Source organism: Crocodylus siamensis, chromosome 3 (genome assembly GCF_052110815.1).
Source record: "Crocodylus siamensis isolate JL-2025a chromosome 3, ASM5211081v1, whole genome shotgun sequence".
Lineage (NCBI taxonomy): Eukaryota > Metazoa > Chordata > Crocodylia > Crocodylidae > Crocodylus > Crocodylus siamensis.
This window is the reverse complement of record NC_143397.1, coordinates 174126510-174145278: the sequence shown is the minus strand read 5'-3', so window position 1 is coordinate 174145278 and position 18769 is coordinate 174126510. Positions and strand designations below refer to the sequence as shown.

Genomic DNA, 18769 nt, shown 5'->3' with positions numbered 1-18769 from the left:
GGCGACCAGCATGGACAGCTAGAGACCCTCTGGGTAAAAATTCGTGGGAAAAACGGCACAGGGGACACAACGGTGGGAGTCTACTACAGACCTCCCACTCAAAGTCCTGAGCTTGACCAGGAGTTCGCCCGGGAACTGACTGAAGCCGCTTGCTCCAGGACCTTGGTTGTCATGGGTGACTTCAATTACCTGGACATCTCCTGGGAAGATCACTCAGCAAAATCCGAGCGGTCGCAAAGCTTTCTCTCGTGCGTGGATGACCTCTACCTGACTCAAGAAGTCTATGGGCCAACGAGAGGCAAAGCGCTGCTCGACCTGGTACTGGCTACGGGGGACGACCTAATCGGCAACCTAGTGATTGATGGGAAGCTGGGTGACAGCGACCACGAGCTGATCACCTTCACCATCCGCCGTAAAGCTGGCAAGTCAGTCAGCAACACAGAAGTCCTTGACTTCAGAAAAGTCGACTTTGACAAGCTCAGGAGGCTTGTCGGTCAGGCCCTCAGGGACCGTGACCCCAGGGAGATGGGAGTTCAAGAAGAGTGGTTGCTTCTCAAGGAAGCGATCCTCAATGCACAAGCTAAATCTATTCCAACACGGAGGAAAGGCAGCAAGAAGGCACAGCAGCTCCCCCTGCTCTCCAGGGACCTAGTGGACCTCCTGCGGCTAAAAAGGAAAGCCTACAAAGGATGGAGGATGGGATTCACCTCCGAGGAGGATTATTCTGCACTGGTCCGGTCCTGCAGGGAGCAAACCAGGAAAGCCAAGGCTACAACTGAACTCCAACTAGCTTCAGGCATCAAGGACAACAAAAAGTCCTTTTTCAGATACGTGGGGAGCCAGAGGAAAAGCAAGGGCAATGTTGGACCCCTGCTAAACCAGATGGGGCAGCTGACAACTGATGCCCAGGAAAAAGCCAGCCTATTAAATAGGTACTTTGCGTCAGTCTTTCATCAGTCCCATGGGACGCCCATGCCTGCTATGGGACAGGGAGATCCGGGGATCCCCTACCCTCCATAAATGCTGATCTCGTGAAGGAACACTTTGAGAAGCTGGATACCTTCAAGTCAGCCGGCCCTGACAATCTGCACCCCAGGGTACTCGAGGAGCTGGCAAGCGTCATAGCCCAGCCCCTGGCACGGATCTTTGAAAACTCCTGGCACTCTGGTGTAGTGCCCGAAGACTGGAAGAAGGCCAATGTGGTGCCAATCTTCAAGAAAGGGAGGAGAGTGCACCTGGCTAACTACAGGCCCATTAGCCTGACTTCTATCCTGGGGAAGATCTTAGAAAAGTTTATTAAGGAGGCCATCCTTGAGGGACTAGCCCAGGCTAACATTCTAAGGGATAGCCAGCACGGGTTTGTTGCAGATAGGTCTTGTTTGACCAATCTCATTTCCTTCTATGACCAGGTGACCTATCACCTGGACAAGGGAGAAGAGATTGATGTCATATATCTTGACTTCAAAAAAGCCTTTGATCTGGTATCCCACAATCACCTCTTGGCCAAACTGGCCAGTTGTGGCCTTGGCTCCACCACGATCCGCTGCCTGGGAAACTGGCTCCGTGGTCAGACCCAGAGGGTTGTAATCGATGGCAGTCACTCATCGTGGTGCCCTGTGACCAGTGGGGTCCCTCAAGGCTCTGTCCTGGGACCCATACTGTTCAACATCTTCATTAATGATGTGGACATTGGAGTCAGGAGTGGACTGGCCAAGTTTGCCGATGACACCAAACTTTGGGGCAAAGCATCCACGCCAGAAGATAGGCGGATGATCCAGGCTGACCTGGACAAGCTCAGCAAATGGGCAGACGAGAACCTCATGGTGTTTAACACCGAAAAATGCAAGGTTCTCCACCTTGGGAGGAAAAACCTGCAGCATCCTTATAGGCTCAGCAGTGCTACGTTGGATAGCACTACAGAAGAAAGACTTGGGGGTCATCATTGACCACAAGATGAACATGAGCCTGCAATGCGATGCTGCGGCTAGTAAAGCGACCAAAACGCTGGATTGCATCCATAGATGCTTCTCGAGCAAATCCCGGGACGTCATTCTCCCCTTGTACTCGGCCTTGGTGAGGCCGCAGCTGGAGTACTGCGTCCAGTTTTGGGCTCCACAATTCAAAAAGGATGTGGAGAAGCTTGAGAGAGTCCAGAGGAGAGCCACGCGCATGATCAGAGGTCAGGAAAACAGATCTTACGATGACAGGCTGAGAGCCACGGGACTCTTTAGCCTGGAAAAGCACAGGCTCAGGGGTGATCTGATGGCCACCTATAAGTTTATCAGGGGTGACCACCAAGATCTGGGGGAACATTTGTTCACCTGAGCGCCCCAAGGGATGACGAGGTTGAACAGTCACAAACTCCTGCAAGACCATTTCAGGCTGGACATAAGGAAGAATTTCTTTACTGTCCAAGCCCCCAAGGTCTGGAACAGTCTGCCAGCGGAGGTGGTTCAAGCACATACATTGAACACCTTCAAGAGTAAATTGGATGCTTATCTTGCTGGGATCCTATGACCCCAGCTGACTTCCTGCCCTTTGGGCAGGGGGCTGGACTCGATGATCTCGCGACGTCCCCTCCAGCCCTAATGTCTATGAAATCTATGAAAATCTATGAAATCATGGGGGGCAGGGCTACACTGGTTATATACACCAGACTGAGAGAGGGAGCAACAGAGGGATTCTGGGTAAACCGTATGGGGCCCTGTTTGGTGATGTTTACTGACATTTAAGCCAGATGAAGAAATAGGAATCAGTGGAAATGGCACAGCTCATCTGTAGAACTATGGAAGTCAAACTATTCAATATTGTGGCTCGCCATGACGAAAAGGAGGTCTGCACTCAGTGGGCAATTATCCTCTATCTTATTCAGATGGGCTTCACTAATTTATCTTTATGGTTGCCCCATACGGGCCATGTGTTTTGTAGTCATGTTTGGAGTTCCATTACTGAGCACATTCTGCTTTTGGCAGCAGTTTAATGATAGTATATTTAGTGAGGTTTTCTTGTATGTAAAAATAAGATGAGCTTTTCCCACCATGCAGATTGGGGTGGCAGGGGCGAGGGACTTTCTCTTATATTTGAGTAAGTGCAGTAATAAATCAAGCAGATTTTGTTGTGCTCATTACGTGGACAGGAGAGCCTGAGGAATACTGTTGAAGGAACATGTACATTTTTCTATTCCAAAAAGGCAACTTCTCTGGAGATGTTGGATTCTATAGTCATAATGGTCCAAGACATGTGAGAGAGAGTGATATTTATGGGTCATATATTTTATAGGAACAACTGTATTTTTGGGAGATATTTGGACAGCCTTTCAGGTACAAGTCACTAGTCCTCAGGTCCTGGAAATAGTTTGTCTAGCCCATGGGACAAAATGAATTTGATACCCCTGGTTTAACAGATTTTGGATTAAAATGCCTCACATCCTAAAACCATCCCATTTCAAAGAGCCTGCTTTGCCTGCCATAACCTCTTGCTCTGTCCCATATGTTGAGGATAGAATAGTAGAAGAGACCTTGGGTACATATAAATGCAGGGTCCACCAACAACTGTGTTCTGTTTACCTCTGGAAACAATCTGTTTCTAACCTTCGCCTGCACTGGACACTAGCTGTGAGCTAAAAAAGAGTTAATATTTTAAAATCTTTTCTTCAACTGTTAAAATTCTGTTACTTTTAAATCGACTGGGCTTTCTGGGAGCCATGGGGAAAACTAAGAAAAACTGTCAGAATTCTTGCCAGTCTGCTCTGGAGAAAAATTTCTTCCTGGTCATAAATGAATACAGGCCCAGACTTAAGACATGGGTTTCAGGAACCAAGTGTGGCTTAAGTTGAAAGGTTCTAACTAGGAACTAATTTTCCCATAAGAACAATGTTATGAATGGGTGATTGGTTCCTTTAGGATGCTGGATACAGCTATGTCCAGCTGGTAAGTCTGGAAGGGGTGGGGGGGCAGATCAAGGTGGGGTTGGGCCTGGGGCTGGGACAGGGGCTGGGGCAAGCCCAGCAGGGGCAAGGGGCGCAGGATGAGGGTGCAGCTCATCTAAGGGGTATGGGGGTGGGGACATTGATCTGCCCCCTGCCCATGCCCTTTCTTCCCCCTCTCCCCTTCCAGACTTACTATCTGGACACAGCTGTATCCAGTGTTATAAAGTTGAAACCCACATTGAAACCTTGAAATGTGTCAATTTATAAAGGTCGTAAGTGCTGTTCATCATACATCAAAGTCATAAGTTGAGGATTGCCTGTAATTGGTCAGAACCGAGAAACATTTGCCTTGCCATGGCCAAAGGGATGTAGTATAGTAGGGCAGTTAAACTGGAGTAAGTGGTTTTGAAAAACCTGGGCAAGAATGGCTTAGTTGGCCTAGTCATTCGTATCTCAAGAATTAGAAAGGCAGAGAGTTCAAGGAAAGAGGGATATCAGTTGCAGTCCACATTCTTGCACCTTGCTTTGCACTTGTCATCCACTTGGAGTCTCTCACTGGTGAATCGGAGGAAGATGTATTTTTGGTACATCTATACGGTGTTGAGGTGCCCCATGTCTGCTCTTTGCGCTAACTCCCCACGTGGAGGTAATGTAGCCACATTAGTGAAGCACTGTTTACATGCAAATAAGCTTTGTATTGCCTCCAGCTGGGGAGTTGATATCTGCAGAGTAAGCATTGTGCATCTTGGTACAGTGCTACTTTGTGCTAAGTGATGGCTAGAGAATGGTACTTAAAGGTTTACTTTTAAAACTTGGCTTGTAGGTAAAGTAAATGTTGTAGTAAAACAATGGTTCAGGGCAATGGCAAGGGTTAGTTAATTTCTAAAAAGCCTGTTTGTAAAAGTTTCCGAAGGGCTACTGTGTCTAACAGGCAAGCAGCAAACAGACACACAGGCTGAAAAATAAACAAGTACCACACTGTGTTCCCTAACATAAAATAAGGTGGCACCAGGTCACAGTGCCCAACTGCAGAGCTCTTGAGATTTCTGGTTTTGGGGAATGGACCAAATTAGAAAAAAATCTGGAAAAAAAAATTAGGATGTGTGCATGTGATGGATGGGTTTGTAAAACAAAAATATGCTGACAAAACAAAACATGAACAGTATAACAACCACAAAAAAACAATTGGCAATACCCAAAAATAAAAATTAAACACAAAGAAATACAAAAGCAAAAATTTCAAAGCGGCAAAGGGTCCTCAGAAGGGAAATCCAAGGCCACCAGTTACAAAGGGCACACCACCAATCTGTCTCATCCACCCCAGTCAGAGGAGGGGGGGAGAGCTGCGGCTTCTGATCTTTAGGCTGTTAACATTAACATAAAAAAAGAACCTCAGGGTAAAAGTTTGCATGCTGGCCAAACGTACCTTCCCTCTGATAACAGCTCTACAACTGGTAAATATAAAATTCTTTACATTATTCGTATATGCTGTGTAGCAATAAAATTATCTTATCGCTGTATATCAGTAAAATTTGCCTATTATCAAATAAAAAGGTCGTGGTCAGTCTAAGCGTTTTGGGTCTGCCCAAAACAAGGTATCTGGGTCATAAATCCAGTGCCAGCACTGTGTACCACTTGTTCTGAGAACTGTATGTCAAGAATGAAGCTACAAATATTGGCTTCATTCAGTGTTTAAAATGAATACCAAACCTCAAACTTGATTTTGTGAAGCCTGTTTCTTAGCTTCAGCTAGATCCATTGTGATGATGGAAATGACTGGGTGCATACAGTTTGAAACCACTGAAAGTTGATCAAAAGAAATGTCTTTTATCTTTTTAATTAAGCATTCTTTAAATAAGTTTGTGAATACTTCCATTTGGAACTTCTTAGTAGCCCTTCTTAATAACCCTGAGCCTAACCTACATATAAAATGAACTGTTCCAAACAGGAGATTTTACCACGTCTTCAACTCTCCTATGAAATATGAACTTTTAGTTATAACCAGAAGAACTTCTACCATTTTCTATCGCATGCCTGAAGACGGGTGTTTGTGCCTGGAAGCTTGTAATTAAAGATTTTTTTTTCAAAAATCTAGTTGGTTTAATAAAAGATACTTCTACCACGAGTCCTGATTGCTTAATAACCTTTAGAATTTATGGAGGAATAAAGTTTCAGATGTCAAATTGTTGCTACATTTGTTACATTGTCGTTACATTTTGTTACATTTATTTTCTTATTTGTAGGCCTTCTGTTGTATATTAAGCTTCATTGTTTTGACAGGTTGAAGAGATTAGAGAGATGGTTGACAATGACTTGGGGTTTCAACAAGCTCCACTTATGTGCTATTCTAGAACAAAGACACTTCTCTTTATTTCTAACGACAAAAAAGTGATTGGATGCTTAATTGCTGAGCATATACAGTGGGTAAGTGTATCCAGAATTTTATCGGTCTTTAGGGTTTGGGTATTTAGTGACTAATTATGTTTGCTAGGTATTCCAGATCCAGAGAATCTATTAAAATTCTGTTTGGGACATTTTGCAGTTGATTTGTAAATCTGCAGTGTAAGATGTCTGTGCAATTTAAGATCCTACTTGTGAAGCTTAAGCATGTAGTCTATGCCGCCTACAGGAATGTCCAACAGCAGTCGGCCTCCCACTTCCATTTCCTGGTTCTGTGCAAGGTCTCTCATATGGAGACAGAAAAGATACACTTAAAAGTAATTAAAAAGATTCTACAGAACTAATCTCCATGCTGATTAGAAGATAAGATACAGTTATGGGCCACTGGTTTTTTTCCTATTATGATTCCACTTAGATGATTTGGTGTGCATGCAATATTTGTGTCTCTGCAATTAACAGGGGTTGGGACTTACTGTGCCCCAGCTGTACTATGTTAATTGTCCCTCTGATAGCTGTTATCCCATGGTAAGAAGTAAAAAGAGTTTAGCCGCAAATGAAATAGAGTTGTCCCTTGATTTAGATTTCCCTTAATAAGGGAAAACTGTAGGCACAGGGATAGTAGCTGCAGAGTAGCTGTTAATTAAGTTGGCAAACTGGGTAAGAGGGATTGAAGAATATAGTGGTTTGTGAGAGATGTTGCCATCCCGCCCTAGTTGGGAACTGCTGCCATTGATATTTCCGGCAGCTAGATACTCACCTTAAAATGGTACGCCCTGACATAAGATACTTACTTATGTAGGAAAATGGATGGATATTCCTACCCTCTCAAAGTACAGGAGGAGCGTGAACAGGGAATGAAAAGAAAATTTTGAAGAGGAATTAAAATAGAAGTAAATTTCTTAATACATTTGTGATTGTACTTTCATTTTCTTCAATATTGTCATTTTTTATGCAACCTTTTCCCCCTAACGCATGGCACTTGAACAGTAGGATGGTGACTTCAAAAGGGACTAAAATGAAATTATTTATGGTTAGATAACTTACTGTCTTGACTGAAGTAACATAGTATGTTAGTGCGTGGATACGTTTAAATTAAAATTTTAAAGTACAGTGGATTATCTTGTACTACCATTCATTTGCAGCTAGGAGTAATTAATTTTGCTGTTATACTTTGCCATTTTTTTCAGGGCTATCGAGTTATAGAAGAGAAGATTCCAGAAGCTAGCTCAGAAAATGACAAAGTCACATTTGAAAGGCAAAAAGCGTGGTGCTGCTCAACTTCTCCTGAGCCTGCAATCTGTGGGATTAGTCGAATTTGGGTGTTCAGCATGATGCGCCGGAAGAAAATTGCTTCTCGGATGATAGAATGTCTTAGGTATTATTAAAGTCATTACTTTTAATAATTTGAGTTACAGGTTGAATTAACAGTAACATTTTTGTCTGACTTAATCTTCATGGGTTTTTAGACCTTTCATTTAAATTGGACATACATCTGACTACACCTGGCAGTAGTAGTTTTTAACAACCAGTTTAGTAACTAGGGCCTGCCTTCACCAGAAAAAATTGCTTGAAAATACATTTGTAATATATTTTGTACGTTACAAAATAGCTCGGCTAACACGGACCACATTTGTGCAGTCAGCGTACTTCAGGATAGAACTGGAGTCACAAGTGACTTAAGAAAACAGGGCTCTGGCACTCTGAATGCTGGGACTTCAAGTATAGTTTAAGTGTTGTGACCAGATTCATTGGTTATACCTTCTATATTTTTTTTCATCCTTTCTAACCTTAAAGTAAGAAGCAAAAATACAATCTTATCTCCATCCTGCTTGTATACCTACATGCATATTCCTTTCCTTCTGTAGTGTATCCTAACCTTAGTCTGATAATGATTTCAGGTTCACTGAGCCTTAATTGAGGTTTTTCAGTTTTCGTGGAGTTGCGCGGCTCAGGGCACTTATCCCACGTAGGCGCCCTTAGCATTTAGCCAATACGTGAGCAGTGAAGCTGTTCCAACCCACTGTAATTACAGCGTGTCAGAGCAGACTTGATTTGAGTCTGCTGGTGCATGTTAATTATCGCTGTCCAGCAGGCCCCTGCATCTCTTGTATTACTGTCCCCATGGTGAAAAATGGAAGTGGGAGCCCTTTAACTAAAGCTCATTCAACAAGCTCTAGTTAAATCAACCCTGTCACCATTTTTCAGCATGGGGATGCTGATGCACAAAATGCTCTGGGCACTTTCATTAGAGTGGCTCTCAGAGCTGCTCTGATTAAAGCCCACGCCTCCCTCTCCTGGAGCATGTGTATACATACTCTAAAGGGCTAGATCTACAATTTCTCTTGAGTGTCTGCAGTGGCAGTAAGGCATCTAGGTTCAGAACTGAGATCCTCAAACCTCTGCTCAGCTATTGCCTATCTTTGGAGGTGCTTAAAGTTCCTAAGATTCCACCAGTGAAGTTATTAGATGCCTGAGTGTCTGCTACTGGACATACCAGAATCACCTGAGTCGTGACAGTGCTGAGTAGCTAAGCACTTACAGGCAGTCCTCAGAGTTATGACACAATTGGTTCCTGAAAACTGCTTCTTAAGTCGAAACGTTGTAACTCGGAACGAATTTTCTCATAAGAAACAATGTTATAAAAGGGGGATTTGTTCCTGAACCAAGGCCTGATACCCTATTTTCACCAAAAATACCTCAGAATTTTGTACTCGATCAATTGTAGATGAGTAATATAGCTACATTTAATGTACTGATATTGTAAATAGCAATCATATCTATTTGGAAGGACTTCTTTAAGGTGACTACTGGACTTTTTGAAGGGCTCTTGGTTGGACTTTTTGAAGGGTTCTTGTAACTCGAAACGTTGTAAGTCAAGGACTGCCTGTAGTTCAATCCTAGGCCATGTTGGGATCTATGGACTAGGCATTCCTCCATCTATCTTGCTTCAGAGACCTAATATAGCAGGCATGGTCAGAGAACTTCTGGATGTAATGCCCCCATTCTGTGCAGTGTCTGCATAAAACACACTTAGAACATTGCCCTCCTTTTAGCCAATATCCCAGTGGTTTCATGGTCCTGTGCCAGGACTGTCATATGGAGACCAAAAATGTTCATTTTTAAGCGAACATTAGTGAGCCAGAATGTGGGAGTTAGAGGCTCAACTCCCTCTTGCCTGAGGGGATATGAACTTCTATTTTCTGCTTCCCAAGTCAGTGCTTTAATGGAGGAGTTCTTTCAACCCTTTCTGTTTAAAGCTGTTCTGTTTGCACAATATATCCATCAGACAACCATAGAGAATGTGAGCATGATTTTGGAGCCTAGTGGTTTGAGAAGCAGGTTTCATGGCTGTTTTTCTTTGTCAGCGAACACTTAATTGTTCATTAGAGCAAGGGCTAGAATTCAAATCTCCCCTGAAGGTTGTAGTTGTAGGTTGTACTTCAGTCTCTCTTGCCCACTGAAGCTGTTTGATGGAAGATATTGACATCCCACACTAGAATATGCTATTGCCTGGTGGTTAAAGCATTCACCTGCAATGATGAATGTTGTTCTGCACTCAGGAAGAAGAATAACTTAAATCTGGATCTGCCTCTGTGCATTAACTACTGGGATATTAACTGCTTCTTTTTTGAGAACAGGCAGTTTGGAAAAAAATGTTTATAATTACTCAGTCCAGAACAAATGAGGGAGAATCAGGTACTGCTATTTCAGGCAGGTCACTGTTGAGATCCAGAATCATCAAAAATGCTGATTTTGAGGCGTTTGTGTTGGAAAGAAGCCCAGGTAGCTGACTTGAGGCATGGATTATGGTAGCAAGGCTTTGAGGCGTGGATTATGGTAGCAAGGCTTTTAAAAGTTAGGCACTGCAATGCTTAGTAGTAAAAGGCCTAAGTCCCTCCCAGGAAAGAACCAGCCAGTTTCTAAACTTGTTTTAATACAAGGGTTGGAAAGAAGTTTTCAGAACCTGAGAGTATCAAAGGTACCATCAAATGAGCACACACATTTGATAATTGGACGTTGATTTTAATTTTAGAAGCTTTGTGATATTTAGTACTTCTCCATTAAGCTGCTGTAATTTTTTTTTATTAGGATCTAAAAAAGGTTACTTCCCAGACCACACGGAAAAGCTCTTTCAGTTTACATTTCTACCTTATTTACAGGATACAGTTACCTTAGCTGACTAAAGCCAAATCAAAGATAATGGGAAAATCCTCAACGGTCCTTGAATTCGCTGTCTTTGACCTGTTTGACTAGCTTAATTCTAGCTTTGACACCCTCCCAACAGACATGCATTCCAAAATCAGGAAAAAAAATCTGTGTAAGATCTCTCTGAGCCATATAGGATCCCAACTAATTACATGGTTGTAAATATCAGTCAGAAGATAACTGTTAAACTTATTTCAGAATAAAGCAGTTGGAACCTCAGCATACATTGGGCACTGCTGCAATGTAAGTGTAAAAAATGGAAGATGTGCAGATTCTGTTGTATTCTCTTCTAGGGGGTGTTTCAGGTGCATTCACTACCAAGACGAGTAACACAACTGAAGTCCACAAAACTTCTCTGGTGAACGAAATCAAGCTCTTTTGAAATCCTCTCCCTCACATTTTTTTCATAGACTCAACACATTTTGACTGAAATCTGACTTTTTTGATCTAGAGGTTAATGCATTCTACCTTAATCTGCAAGCAGGTCTAATAACCTGGAAATTTTATAGATTAGTCCCTTGGTATCTCTTTAACAAGAGATTTTCTTCTGACTGTTGAAGTTGCTTTCAGTTAAGGTCTTGGAGAGCTCCAGATCTCCATAAACCAAAGTCCACCAAAAATATATCCAGTAAAATAGCAAAAGTTTTGATATCCTGAACTTTTTTCCCCAAGGTAAAAGAGGAGGAGAAAACACAACACTTTCAGGCCATCGTCTGTCTTTGTCAAACAAAAGGTTATAGAGCCATTTATGATAAACATCTTGAAAGTACCTTATATATTAGGTACATCAATATGCTGGGTTCTTAAACATTCTGAATCCATTGAGGTGTACTTTTATCCTAGTACCAAGTGGTGTCTTAGACCATCATCTTTACTCAGTCTTCACGCAGCTCAGGAATTGCATGCTGCCAGTTGTTTGTAGCTCAGAACCCTGGTATTTCTGGTATTTCTGGTAGTTCTAATTACAGAACAGTACTTTCCTCCACTTAATCAGATGGTACTTGGAATACAAAGCTAAATTCATTCTAAAATGAATACAACGATTATTTTTTTACAGCTCATAGGAAATAGCATTGATAGGTACATTCAGTATCAAGACTAGTAACACCATTGAAGTCCACAAAACTTCTGTACAGATGAATTAAATCAAATGCTCTTTTGAAATATTCTCCCTCATTTTTTCCAGAAAAACAGAAATGCCAAGCCATGGGAGGAGGGAGAGATGACAGGTGTGGTGCATACCAGAACTTTTTTTTTCTGACAGCTTGCACCATTAAATTAATAGCTTATTGGTCTAAGAGGTTATGTCCTTTAATAGGACAGATGTAAGACAGGCATCTAAAAAACAAACATTTTCCTTTGCTATTTAGCGAGAAGTGGATAAACAAGCCTCTATTACACTGCCTTATACCAGGAAAAGGCTAACACGAAGAAGGGTGCCTTGTACTCAAAGATTTGTCTAAATTTCTCCCAACCATGCAGCTGATATATTACCCATAACAGTCTTTTCTCTTCTACGTAGTTCTTGTTGTAGTTTATATTCTGTGGTGCCAAATTATCTGTGTGTAGGGTCAGTAGACATCAATATGAAAAATAGGTGACAAACTTATAAAAAATTTCCTTTCTTCAGATACCTCTTGGCATCTACCTACCTTTTTATTATTATTTCTTTATTGGAATCTCAAGTGCACAGTCAGGCTGTGCAGATGTATGCCAGCCAGCATGGGACTACATTTTTAGCTTATGACTACTTATGACTGTTTCTTGTATATAATTATTAAAAAAATATGGAAGTGTACTCTAGTTATTTAGAGAAAAAGGTTTAATACCCCACTGGTGACAGACAAACTTGGTTTTGCCATTTTAAAACTCCATGGGTCCTTTTGCGAGGATCATCAGACTTGAATTGAGGGAAGGTAATTGTTGCAGTATTGCTTCATCAAAGTAACTTTTTTTTTTTTTTTTAAAACAGGAGTAACTTTATATATGGCTCATATTTGAGTAAAGAAGAAATTGCTTTCTCTGATCCAACTCCTGATGGAAAACTCTTTGCAACACAGTACTGTGGCACTGGCCAGTTCCTGGTATATAATTTTCTCAATGGACAACATCACACTTAAGTGGAATTCCTTCAGCAAGTTACTAGAAGACTTCTCAAATGTACTGAATGGGTACTGACCTTAACCAGGAGCTAGGGCCATTTTTTTTATCCCAATGAACTCAGGACTGGTAACAGCCAAAAGGTTGTACTATTTTATTACAGTTGTAAACAATGCAGTAATAGGCTAACTTGGTTTTTTAAAGAAGATATTTTGTTAACTTTTACAGAAGTTTATGATTGTATTTTATCTATAGTTAGTCATGTTTACATGCAGCAGATACTTGTTCATAGTGGACTGTAAATTAATGCAAGGACTATGGTCTCACTGATGAGTACATATTGAAGTTCTTAATTTGGTGATATACCAGTGCTCTTTAGTACTGTATATTTTTAGTATTTGACCTGCTACCACCAGTTTGGAAGGTTTCATAAGGTAGATAGAAGATTCTGTTTGACAACATTTAAAACTATATTCAGAACATCAATGAAAGGAGTATATTATGGCTGGGGTTAGCAGCCTATTGCCCATGTTCCAGATCCAGCCTGTAGAACCACTGGATTTGGTTGGTGGGCAAAGGGCTTCAGAGGCAGGGGGTGCCATTTTGTGGGTGCTCTCCCATGCTACCATGAGGATGGGCACTGGCTGCCTCTGACTTGGGATAGGTTGTTCCAGCCCAGAGCCAGAAAAGGCTCCCTACTTCTCTATTATGGTGCAGTATTTAATGGTGATGAAATTCACAGATCACATGGTAGGTCCTGGTATGCTTTCTGTGCATTCATGTAAGTAACAGGGATGAATTAACCTGGGTCCTTTAGTAACATAAAATATAGGACATTTACATACTGTTGTTTGTGAAAGATGAACTTAAAACAAAAGAACTGGTATAAGGACTGTCATATTCCTTCAAATGCTGTACTGGGTATATGCCTTTGTTATTGGACTTCATTCTGTTACTTGTCTCTTTCATAAAGCCCTCTTCTTTAAAGGGTGTATATGTTGAAAAATGCTGTGGCCTTTCTTGATCTGTATATAATGTAGATTTAAAAAATAAAGTACTTGATAGCTTTTTTTAAAGCAATTCTGTGTTGAGGCTGCCAAACTGAATAGGTGTTCTTAGGAGGTTTTGTTTGGGCAGGTGGCTTATTATTCTGATATACAAGTTGTGATTTTGTGTGGTGTTTGTGGAGGGTGTTACAGTATTATGAACTGAACTCTGGTAAACTGGAGATCAAATGATCACTGTAGACATTCTGTCTTCAGTACAAGTCTCACTTTCTGGCTGCTGATGCTAGAAGTCAGAGCTGTCCAGTTTGCAACCCACAGGCTCCTGCCACTCCCCACACTGCTCCAATGGGGGTCTCTGAACTCCCCCTGATTCCTCCGGCTTTTGTTTCCTGCACCCATCCAGGGATCCCAGGCAGTAGGGGTAAGCCCACAGGGAGTCAGCACAGCCTCTGGGAGAAGTGTCGGGAGAAGCTGGAAAACCCTTCTACATTTCATTTTGAAGCAGACCATAAGAGTGGCAGTAGTAACCTTGCCCATGTAGGGACTGCTATAGAAGTAGGATGTTCTGAGAGAGGGAAAAACATTGCTTTGACCTTCTAATAAGCTTTCCTTCTGTAAAGCGCTTTCAGTGGAGAAATTCTGTATTCACTTCTTATTTCATGGGTTGTCTTGCAGTATACCCTACTGCAGCGATTCCCAAACTGTTGTATGGGTACCACCAGGGGTACACAGACAACCTGGGAGTGGTACATGGAGGGCCAGGGGAACGGGCATGCATATACACAAGACACCCAGTTGCAGCCTGCAGCAGGCAGCCAGGAACAGCCCAGCCACGTGTGGAGCAGTGTCCACCTGGTAAATGTGGTGGGAGAGGGAGGTGGGGGGCAGATTCTCTCTCTCTCTCTCCCTGCCCCCCATTTTTTCTTTCTCCCCCTCTTTCTCCTTTTTTTTTTTCTATCCTCACTTGCCTCTTTCTCTCTCCCTCTCTTCCCCCTCGCCCTTTTTCTCTCACTAGTCTTATTCTCTGGCTTTCTCCTCTCCTGCTATCTCCTGTTTCTCTGTCCCCCGCTCTCCTCTCTCTCCTTTTTTTTCTATCTTCTCTTTCTCTCTCCTTTTTCTCTTTCTTTCTCCTTCCCTCTATCTCTCGCTCACTTTCCTCTTTCTCCCTTTTACTCTCTCTCCTTCCTTTTTTCCCTACCCCTCCCTTTCTTGCTCGCTCTCCTTTGTTTTACTTTCTCTTCTCTGTCTTTCTCTCTCCCCTTGTCTCTCTCCTCTCTCTTTTTTCTCCCTCTCTCCATCTCCTCTTTGCCTTCTCTCCCCTTTCCTTTTTTCTTTGTCCTCTCACTTTTTCTTCCTCCCTTTCTCTCCTCTTTCCTTCCCTCTTTCTTTCTCTCCCCCTTTCTCTCGTTCTGTGACCTTTCGCTCTCTAGCTCTCCTTTTTCTCTTACTCTCCCTCACTTCCCCTCTCCTTCTCTCCCTTTTCTTTCTTCCTCCCTCTCCCCTCACTCTCAATTTTTCCATCTTTTTTCTCTCCCTCACTTTCCTCCACTCTTCCCTTCTTTTATTTGCCTTCTCCCTTTCTCTCTCCCTCTTGTCTTTCTCCCCCTCTCCCTTTCTCTCTTTTTCACTCTCCTCTCTCTCCATTTTTTTCTCCCTCTCCTTTCTCTCACTTTTTCGTTCTCCCTTTTTTCTCTTTCCCTCAGTCTCCTCTCCTTTGTCTCCCCTTTGTCTCTTTCTTTTTCTCCCTCTCTCTCCATCTTTTATTTCTCTCACTGTCCTATTTTTTCTCTTACTTTCCCTCTTCCTTCCTCTCCTCCCTTTCTTTCTCTCTCTCCCCTTTCTTTCCCCTTTCTCTCTCCTCTGTCTCTTGCTTTTTTTTTTCTGTCTTCTTTCTCGCTTTCTCTTTTTCCCTTTGTCCATCTTTCTGTCCCTCTTGCTCACTTTTTCTTTCTCCCTTTTCCTCTTTTTCTTTGCCTCACTCCCTCAGTCTCTCTGTCTTGCTTTTTCTTTCTCCCTCTATCTCCTCTTTCTCTCCCATTACTTTCTCCCTCTCTTTTCTTTCTCCTCATTCTCTCTGCTCACATTTTCCCTCTCCTCTATTCTCTCCTTTTTACTCTCTCTCCCCCCTCTTTCTGGTCTCTTTCTTTCTCACCCTCTCTCTGTCTCTGTATATCCCTTTCTCCCTTTTTCTCTTTCACAGAATTATAGAAGTAGGGGCTGAAGTGACTTTGTAGATCTTCAAGTCCGACCCCTCTGCCTGGGCAGGAGAAAAACTGGGCTCAAATGACTCCAGCCAGGTAGGCATCAAGCCTCTTCTTAAAGACCCCCAGGGTAGGAGCCAGCACCACTTCCCTTGGAAGCTGGTTCCAGATCCTAGCTGCCCTAACTGTGCAAAGTAGTTCTTACGGATGTCTAATCTAAACCTACTCTCCAACAACTTGTGGCCATTATTCCTTGTTATGCCAGGGGGCACTAAGGGAAACAAGGTCTCTCCCAAACCCTTCTCATCTCCGCTAGGGAGTTTATAGACGGTCACCAGGTCTCCCCTCAGCCTTCTCTTGTGAAGGCTGAACAGGTTCAGGTCCCGCAATCTCTCATTGTAGGGTCTGCCCTGTTGTCCCTGGATCATGTTGGTGGCCCTCTCAGACCCTCTCAATGTTGTCCACATCCCTCCTGAAGTGGGGCGCACAGAACTGGACACAGTACTCCAAATTTGGCCTGACCAGTGTCACGTAGAGGGGGAGGATCACCTTCTTGGCCCTGCTTGAGACGCATCTGTGGGTGCATGACAAGTTCTGGTTAGCCCTGCCAACCTTGACCGCACATTGTCGGCCCATGTTCATCTTGGAGTCAATGACTCCAAGATCCCTTTCTGCCTCCGTGCTCTCAAGAAGGGAGTTTCCCATCTTATAAGTGTGCTGCTGGTTACTACTGCCCAAGTGTAGCACCCTGCGCTTGTCAGTACTGCAATACATCCTGTTTTTGTTAGCCCATCCCTGTAACCTATCCAGGTCTTGCTGCAGTCTTTTCCTCCCGACTAGCATGCTCACCTCACCCCAAATTTTGGTATCATCAGCAAATTTTAAACAGGTTGCTTTTCACCTGTTCACCCTGTTGTCCAAATCGCTGATAAAGAAATTGAACAGTGCAGGCCCAAGGACTGAACCCTGGGGGACTCCACTGCCCACTTTCCCCCGGGTTGAGTATGACCCGTCCACCACCACCCTCTGAGTACAACCCTTGAGCTAATCTGCAATCCATCTGACTGTAGGCATCAATGCCACAGTCGCCTAGTTTTTTAATGAGGATGGGGTGGGAGACTGTGTCAAAGGCCTTGCTGAAGTCCAGAAAGACTAGGTCCACAGCGACACCTGCATCCAATGCTTTTGTGACCTTTTCCCATCTCTCCTCTCCCTCTGTCTTTCTCCCCTTTCTCTGTCCTTTTCTTCTCTGCTTTTTCTCTCCTCCGGCTGGTTGTCTCCCCCCCTTTTTCTTTCTTTCCTCACTTTCTTTCTCTCCCTCTTCCTCTATTTCCCTCTCTCCCCTCTCTCTTTCTGTAACTTTTTTCTCCTTTCTCCCCCCTCCTCAGTCTTGTGTTTTCTTTTTTGTTAAGCATGTTGTGATGAGAGAGGGAAGAGGGAGAAGGAGAGAGAGAAAGAAAGACGAGAGAAAGGGGTGAAAGAGGAGGGGAGAGAAAAGAAAGCAAGAGGAGACAGAAAAAGGGGGAGAGAAAAGGGAGAAGAAAATGGGCAAAAAAGGAGAGAAAAAGCGAAAAGGGTGAGAAAGGGGAGCAAAAAAGAGAAAGTGAGGAAAGGAAGTGAAAGAGGGAGAAAAAGGAGTGAGGGAGAGAAAAGGAGACACGAGAGAAGAAGGCGAAAAAAGGGAAAAGGGAGAGAAAGGAAGAGCAAGGGAGGGAAAGAAGAAAAGGAGGGGGAGAGAAAAAGGAAGAATGGAGAGCGGGAGGGAGAGAGGAAAGGGTTAGAAGGAAAAAGAAAAAAGTGGAAAAACAAAGAAATTGGCAGGAAGTATTTACCTTTTTTGTTGTAAAGCTCTTGATTTTGATACGGGTGTACTTTCTCCTTACCTGTTACCCAATTTCAGTACTGCTGAAGGTGCCTTTCTGAGTCCCTGTGCTTCCTTAATTCTTACTTTTGATTTTAGCTATTCTGTATATCATGTCCCACTTAAAGTTAGGAGATGTAGCATTATTAAAACAGAGCTGCCTTGGCTGTCTAATTCCTAGTGAGGTGTTTTGTTTTTTTTTTGTTTTTGTTTTTTTTTTTTTAACATTCTGCTATTTTAGTAGAGCTACATATTCAGTGATACTTAATTTACTTTATAGAGTCCAGCATATGAATTCCTTGAACCCATATACTTTAGTTTGTTCCATATAGTTGATTGTATTTCCTGAAAGGCTAAAGGTGTTTTGGCCGCTCCTGGTACCTCAAGGTATGTAGGAAAAGCATTTAAAGCTATGTCTGTGGCTGAATCGCTGATTCTCCAAATCGGCATTGAATCTTCAGATCCAGATGTGGGTAAATTGGGACAGTGTTCCAAATCAACGAGTTGAATCAATGTCCCTAACTCGGGCTGAATCCAAATCAAAATAGAGCCAGTTTTGCACATCCCTAGTTAACATTGGAGTAGTTTTGCTACACTTATCTGCATAATTCAGCCACTGCATCAGTATCCTTTAATTTTTGCAACAGTTATGTCTGCCTATAATCCTTGGTGACATTTTTTTAAAATTGGGGGCAGGGTAAGTAAAGAAAAGTTAGAATAAGCTGGATTGTTAAAGAGCTCTTTTGGCTTTTTAACTAATACATTTGTATACAGTTGTTTCCATGTTTTTCCATTAATTTAAAACTCTAATTTCAAAACATTCTCCTGTATAAGTTTTCCTGGAAGGTGATAACATTTTTAGTCTTAATCTGTTCTCAAATCTGTTGCTCTTTCTCAAAACAGTAAGTACAAAGAGAGTGAGGCTGTCTTTATGGACACCACATCTTGTTACTGGTAAGTAACTTTTGCTGTTAAGAGTATGTACACAAAACTAAGATATTTATTTACATGGAAAAACCTACAAATTACATAGTTTTTCATACTGCACAATAAAATCACTACCAAC

General features: G+C 42.5%; 1 protein-coding gene across 3 annotated transcripts in view; it reads left to right on the top strand.

Annotated features, from left to right (window-relative positions):
- ESCO1 (establishment of sister chromatid cohesion N-acetyltransferase 1) overlaps positions 1 to 13710 on the top strand; it is a 54663-nt gene extending 40953 nt beyond the window's left edge. For 2 of the 3 annotated variants that reach the window (XM_090039793.1, XM_090039792.1), the window contains 3 exons: positions 6209 to 6352; positions 7516 to 7703; positions 12507 to 13710. In XM_090039793.1, coding sequence (XP_089895919.1) covers positions 6209 to 6352; positions 7516 to 7703; positions 12507 to 12654 — 480 coding nt within the window. In that variant the 3' untranslated portion in view covers positions 12655 to 13710. Of the gene's footprint in view, positions 1 to 6208; positions 6353 to 7515; positions 7704 to 12506 lie in introns of those variants that run through there. The other variant, XR_016441391.1, reaches the window with a different exon arrangement.
- The last annotated feature ends 5059 nt before the right edge of the window (positions 13711 to 18769 follow it).